The sequence below is a fragment of the Cebus imitator genome, unplaced genomic scaffold, assembly GCF_001604975.1.
Source record: "Cebus imitator isolate Cc_AM_T3 unplaced genomic scaffold, Cebus_imitator-1.0 Scaffold36, whole genome shotgun sequence".
In the NCBI taxonomy this organism is placed as follows: Eukaryota; Metazoa; Chordata; class Mammalia; order Primates; family Cebidae; genus Cebus; species Cebus imitator.
In genome coordinates this window covers 1,700,363-1,707,762 of record NW_016107351.1, presented here as the reverse complement: position 1 = coordinate 1,707,762, position 7,400 = coordinate 1,700,363, and the positions used below count along the sequence as shown (strand labels likewise).

At 45.1% G+C, this 7,400-nt stretch overlaps 1 protein-coding gene across 2 annotated transcripts in view; it reads right to left on the bottom strand.

The window, feature by feature from the left end:
- NPLOC4 (NPL4 homolog, ubiquitin recognition factor) overlaps positions 1-7,400 on the bottom strand; it is a 76,636-nt gene that overhangs the window by 33,585 nt on the left and 35,651 nt on the right. For both annotated transcript variants that reach the window (XM_017524869.2, XM_037737187.1), the window contains one exon: positions 1,056-1,216. In XM_017524869.2, coding sequence (XP_017380358.1) covers positions 1,056-1,216 — 161 coding nt within the window. The remainder of the gene's footprint in view (positions 1-1,055; positions 1,217-7,400) is intronic.

Here is a 7,400-nt window from a genome sequence, read left to right as displayed (position 1 = left end):
AAAAAAAAAAAAAAAAAAAAAAAAAAGAAAGGAAGGAAGGGAAGAAAGAAAAGAAAGAAGCTAATACAACTGTATCCTCTATGTTCAAAAAATTAAGTAGAAACGCGGTAAACCAATTAACAACTTAAACTTCTAGAATGAAAACTACAATGTCTGAGATGAACCACATGCTACAGGAGAATGACTGCAGATTAACCACTGCAGAAGCAAAGATCAATGAATCACAACATCTGAGATGAACCACATGCTACATAAGAATAACTGCAGATTAGCCACTGCAGAAGCAAAGATGAATGAATCTGAAGACATAACAGAAACTACCCAAAATGAAATACTGAAAAAGACTGAAATAAAATGAACAGAGTATCAGTAAACTGTGGGACAATTTCAAGCAGCCAAATGTATGTGTAACTGGAGCCCCCAAAGGAGTGGAAACAACCAGAAAGAAAAAACACTGAACAGCTGCAAGTGGCAGAATTCTAAAAAAGGTCCCCAAACATCTCCCACTGTCGTCTCATCTCCATCCCAGGCCTGCAGCAGAGTGGCACCATCATAGCTAACTGCAGCCTTGACCTTCCAGACTCAGGTGATCCTCCTACCACAGTCTCCTAAGTAGCTGGGACTATAGTTCATACCACCACACTTATTTTTTCGTAGAGATAGTCTCCTGCTATGTTGCCCAGGCTGGTCTTGAACTCCAGGGTCAAGGGATCCTCCTGCCTCAGCCTCCCAAAATGCTGGGATTACAGGCATGAGCCACCATGCCCAGGCCCCGTCTTCTCATCTTTAGAAACTATGTTCAATGGTCGGATTTGGTGTTACTGATCCCAAACCCAGCGCATGTAGCTCCACTTCTGGTGAGCAGCCCTGATGCCATGGAAGCACGAGTAGCTAACACCAAGCCCCAGAAACGTGACAGAGTCTTTAGTAACAGGCAGAGTTCAACCACAGCTGACAAATGGCTGCTATAGGCAGAATGCCCCAAATTAGAAAGCTCCAAGACAGGTTCAGACTGTTCTCCATGTACGGAATTCTTTTTTTTACCATACTTTTACCTTATAAAACACATCAGGCACGTACTGCTCACTGCTGGACTCCTTGGCGTAGCCAAGCTCAGGGGCGTCCTTGCACGGCAGCAAACACTCGTCGCGAACCAGCGCCATACACTGATTGGACACCTGGTACCCTTCAAAGTGGACTTGGTTGTCAGGACCACCTGCAAGAGAGAGATCTTCAAAAAGAGTCTACCAAAGGGCATTCAAAACCAGTCCATATCTGTTAACTCTTCACCTCTGATCAACAGAAAAAACAAACCCTCAAGGGCTTATTGGGGATAAGAGCTAAAAAATATTCTGTAGTCAATGGATAGGTGCCCACAATACAAGACCTAGACATGCAGGTCCTGACACCCTGCAGCTCCACACGCACCTGGCTCCACAAACAGGTGCCACCAAGGATATGCTGTATCAGAATCAGGAAATCAAGATTATTAAACTTTTGAAAAAATAAACAGATAAAAGGTGGGGTGCAGTGGTTCACACCTGTAATCTAAGCACCTTGAGAGGGCAGTGTGGGAGGATTGCTTGAGCCCAGAAGTTTGAGACCAGTCTGGGCAACATAGTGAGACCCTGTCTCTACAATAAATAAATAAATTTTAAAAATAAAAAGATTGTTTATCTTTTATTTAATAAATAAATAAATAAATTTTAAAAATAAAAAGATTGTTTATCTTTTATTTAATAAATAAATAAATAAATTTTAAAAATAAAAATAGGCCGGGCGCGGTGGCTCAAGCCTGTAATCCCAGCACTTTGGGAGGCCGAGGCGGGTGGATCACGAGGTCAAGAGATCGAGACCATCCTGGTCAACATGGTGAAACCCCGTCTCTACTAAAACTACAAAAAATTAGCTGGGCATGGTGGTGCGTGCCTGTAATCCCAGCTACTCAGGAGGCTGAGGCAGGAGAATTGCCTGAACCCAGGAGGCGGAGGTTGCGGTGAGCCGAGATCGCGCCATTTGCACTCCAGCCTGGGTAACGAGCGAAACTCCGTCTCAAAAAAAAAATAAAATAAATAAATAAATAAAAATAAAACACTGTCTAACATCTGCCCCTAAAGCTAGGCTTAGCGTCATCAGCACTTGGGCTCCTGGTTCATAACACCGGGGTGTAAATGGCAGACAGAGCCCTAGGTTCATGGCAAGGATGGGGGGATAAATTTACCTGGAGGCAGAGAGAGACAGGGAGGGGGTGGGAGAAGATCAAGACAGAAACCATTTTTAATAGAAATCCAGTCACTGTATTGTACACACAGCAGCCCCTGTCTTACGGAATCCTACATGACCACCACGCACAGCCAATGCCACTAGGTGTCTCAGTGTGGAGGTGCTGGTGCCACCGCACAGCTGTAGGCAGACGTTGGAGCCCAGGTCCTCCATGGCTTCACCCTCTACACAGTCCACTATGTCCTGCTCTCCTAGTCTCCACTCCATCAATGCCTCCAGGATAACTTCATGTGGGGACAACAGGACTACAGATCACAGCTGAGAGGCAGCAGAGCAGTCGAGTTAGACCCGGTCCCTGAAGTGAGGTGGGTAGATGATGCCGGGGGCAGCCTGAGCCTTTGGAGGAAGCAGGCATGGGGAGGCACCCACCGCCCTAGAGCTGTGCTGTCCTTCCAAAACTGAAGTGACACACTGACTACAATCTCATTATTTTTTAGGTATTTATTTATTTTTTTTAGAAATAAGGTCTTACTATGTTGCCCAGGCTGGTCTCTACCTCCTGGCCCCATATGATCCTCCCACCTTGGCTCCCCAAAGTGTTGGAATTACAGGTGTGAGCCACTGTGCCCCACCCTCATCATTTGTTATAGCTTTGGAGGAAAAAAAACCCTCGATATCTCTATTTCAGTTTCTTTGACAAAAACAATCTGATCAGAAAACAGAGAGCATGTGGCCTTTTTTTTTTTTTTTTGGAGACAGTATTGCTCTGTCAACCAGGCTGGAGTACAGTGGTACAATGGCAAGATCTCAGCTCACTGCAACCTCCGCTTCCCAAGTTCAAGCAATTCTCCTGTCTCAGCCTCCCGAGTAGCTGGGATTACAGATGCCCACCACCATGCCAGGCTAACTTTTTTGTATTTTTAGTAGAGATGGAGTTTCACTATGTTATCCAGTCTGGTCTCGAATTCCTGACCTCATGATCTGCTTGCCTCAGCCTCCCAAAGTGCTGGGATTCCAGGCGTGAGCCACCATGCTCGGTGTGCATGTGGCTTTCAAACATGCATTAGAAAGCAAACCCAACAGCAAAGCAATCAGAAAAGGTGAGGAAGGAGACAGCTTGCCACCACAAAGCTCTTGACACACACAGGAGGTGGGTGAAGGCTGTCTTCAAAACCCTGAGTCAAAGTGGCCCCAAAGGTACAGTTCCCTAGCATAGGGTTTTCTCCATGGCCCAAACACAAATGCTCAGGAGAGGCAGCTGACCCTGCGCAAACGACCACTAACATCTCAGCAAAGATACAGGCACCTCACCTGCCCGTGTGCTTGGTGGCATAAATGGCACTGAAAGAATGCAGAGCTCAGAGCACAGGCAAGGTTAGACAGAGCGCCGGGGAGCCACCATGCAGACACCTGGTTAGGACACTGTGAAAACCTGGAGTGGGCTGGGCGTAGTGGCTCATGCCTGTAATCCCAGCACTTTGGGAGGCTGAGGCAGGTGGATCACCTGAGGTCAGGAGTTCAAGACCCGCCTGGAAAACATGGTGAAACCTCGTCTTTACCAAAAATACAAAAAATTAGCCTGGCCTGGTGGCATGCACCAGTAATCCCAGCTACTCAGAAGGCCGAGACAGGAGAATCACTATAGCCCAGGAAGCGGAGACTGCAATGAGCCGAGATTGTGCCACTGCACTCCAGCCTGGGCAAAGGAGCAAGACTCCATCTCTGGGGAAAAAAAAAACAAAACCAAACAGAAAACCTGCACTGGTGTTTAGCTTGATCATTAACGTGATTGGTCATTCAATAAAGAAAAATCTGGTGGTTGAGAATGAGAGAAAAATGGAAAACAGTATTTGTAAAACAGAAGGCTGTTTATAAAAAGCAAAATTAGGCCATATGGATAATCTTCAAGGGTAAACTCACTTAGATGAACTATGAACTCCCCTTCCCACATGAGCAGCAGGAAACACATGTCCTGATGGGTTTGTGTAACCCTGCCGGAACAGCTGGCAGGACAAGTGAACTATCATTCCCTTCGAAAATCAGCCAGTCAGGAAATCCCTACTTGGAAAGAGTCATAGGGCCTACAAAGAGGCAGTGACAGAAGAGACCTCAGCTGCTATTGAATCTGAGACGCATTTCTGGTTTTTGAAATCAGACCCTCAGCAAGTAACTTTCAGAGCCCTAAGCGGAGAGCATGCCAGACTGAGGAAACAGAGATGCCCAGCCCAGTGTAAAGGGTAAGCTTAGCCCCACAGTGCACTGTCCTTCCACGGGGCCCTTCAGGGTTGCTTGAGCAAAGGGCACACATTATCAGGGCCCTTACACTCTGAAGACTTACGTCAGAGAACACCTGTGCACAATCAAAGGGGAAAGGGGAGAAAGGGCAGACACAGAGGGAGAAGCAAGGCCTCTGCATCTCAGCCAGGACCTGAGTGCTGCCTGCAGGTGTGCCATGTACCCTGTGCCACATGGCTCAGTCTGCACCTCCCTGTCTAAGGAGGGATGTGGGACGGGAATGCACCAAGTGCAATTTCCAACAGCACCATGGGGTCCCCACATGGCCATGACCAAGAGACCCTAGCAGAAGGGAAAGAGTAAAATTTACTTGAGTTAGAAAACCTTCATCCAAGCCGCAGTGATTAAAAAACATGCTCAGGATAAGCACTCTTCAGTCAACCACTGCCCTCAGGAAAGGGAGACCACAGCAAGTCCAAGCACCAAGTCACTGCCTGTTTACATATTAGGTTCTTTACTGTCTTTCAGTTCCAAAACCCTTCAGTAAATGCCAATTCCAGAGGCAATAAAAGCCCAAGGATGATCTACATATAATCTCTCAACTCTCAACAAGAGGTATGACTCCAATTGAACGTGGTAGCCCCCAAGTTAGAAACTATAATTTTAAAAATGTGCCAGTTCTTCTGGCCCATGAAATAATTTCTCCACAGAAACAGTAATTAGGCTGGACGCAGTGCTCACACCTGTAATCCCAGGACTTTGGGAGGCTGAAGCAGGCAGATCATTTGAGGACAGAAGTTCAAGACCAGCCTGGCCAACATAATGAAACCTCATCTCTACTAAAAATACAAGAATTGGCAAGGCGTGGTGATATGCACCTGTAATCCCAGCTACTTGGGAGGCTAAGGCATGAGATTTGCTTGAACCTCGGAGGCAAAGGTTGCAGTGAGCTGAGATTACACCACTATACTCCAGCCTCGGTGACAAAGCAAAACTGTCTCAAAGAAAATTAAAAATGTAAATAAAAGATCCTCAATTTCACTCAGAACAAAACATATTAAAACCACAATGAAGTATGTTTTTTTAATTTAAAAAAATATATTTAAAAAGGCCAGGTGCAGTGGCTCACCTCGGCCTCCCAAAGTGCTGTGGTCCCATCCCAGCACTCTGGGAGGAAGAGGCAGGGGAATCACCTGAGGTCAGGAGTTCAAGAGCAGCCTGGCCAACATGGCAAAACCCCATCGCTACTGAAAATACAAAAATTAGCCGGGCATGGTGCTGCGTGCCTGTAATCCCAGCTACTCAGGAGGCTAAGGCAGGAAAATTGTTTGAACTCGGGAGGCAGAGGTTGCAGTGAGCCATCAAGTGAGATCATGCCATCGTACTCCAGTCTGGGCGACAGAGCAAGACTCTGACTTTAAAAAAAAAAAAAAAAAAAGGGCCGGGCACAGTGGCTCACGCCTGTAATCCCAGCACTTTGGGAGGCCGAGGTGGGTGAATCACGAAGTCAGGAGATCAAGACCATTCTGGCTAACATGGTGAAACCCCATCTCTCTACTGAAAGCAGAAGAAATTAGCCGGACGTTGTGGCACACGCCCGTAGTCCCAGCTACTTGAGAGGCTGAGGCAGGAGAATCACTTGAACCTGGGAAGCAGAGGTTTCAGTGAGCTGAGATCGTACCCCTGCACTCTAGCCTGGGTGACAAAGTGAGACTCTGTCTCAAAAAATAAAATTTAATAAAAAAAAATTTTTTTTCTTACATGAAAAATAGGATCTATTGTGTTCTTTTGTACCATTTCTCCTTTAAAATTGAATAATATTTCTTGGAAATCACTATCAGTTAGTTCATATAGATCGATCTTAGTATAGATTTTTATAATTCTAAAAAGTTGGTTTTAGATTTTATTTTCTCCTTTAGTTTCTGTCTTCCTCCATTCTCTTACACCTTGACTGATTATATCTTTTAAATTGTTTCTTTTTATTGTTATATGTGCATAGTTTATGCACATCCAGTATTGCCAGAATTTTATACTTTCAGCATGTCCTATTATTATTTCTTTATAATCTCAATTTTACTGTTGTTCAAAGGTGGTGTCTTAGGATTTGGTTCAGATGTTGTAAAAGAAATCCCAAATTAGTTTTTAATAGATATCTTATTTTTCTCTGGCTTACCAGACTCTGGTTGTTTATCTCTGGACAGTTTTCAAATTGCTGCAGTGTAGGGGACCCAGGCATCCCTTGTATGGTCGTGTTCTGCCATTTCTAGACTCTTGACTAAGATAGAACTAGAAGGGGAGGCAATGAACCTTCCCTAGAAGCCAGGACCCAGAAGGTGAACCTCACTTCTCTTCACATGTCATTGACTAGAGCTTAGTCACATGCCCATACAAGCATTAAGATGTTGAAAAATCTGTGTGAGCATGTGTCCAGCTAAATGTTCTTAATGGAAGAGTAGAATGGATATTTCCTAATCACAAGTGTTGTCTCAAGATATTTATAAGCTTCTGGGTTTTTTAAAATAACTTTTATGTAATAAAAGTTACATCTTATTTTATAAAACTGTGGCTACCAGTTACACTTTTGAAGTTATACTCAGGGTAGTGGTGTGCATTGTTCTTCATGAAGAAAGGAACTGACAATTTCTTCATAAAAATGGCAGCTGTAAGCCGGGCGTGGTGGCTCATGCCTATAATCCCAGCACTTTGGAAGGCCGAGGCGGGTGGATCACGAGGTCAAGAGATGTAGACCATTCTGGTCAACATGGTGAAACCCCATCTCTACTAAAAATACAAAAATTAGCTGGGCATGGTGGCACATGCCTTTAGTCCCAGCTACTCGATAGGCTGAGACAGGAGAATTGCTTGAACCCAGGAGGCGGAGGTTGCGGTGAGCCGAGATCACGCCATTGCACTCCAGCCTGGAGCGAAACTCCATCTCAAAA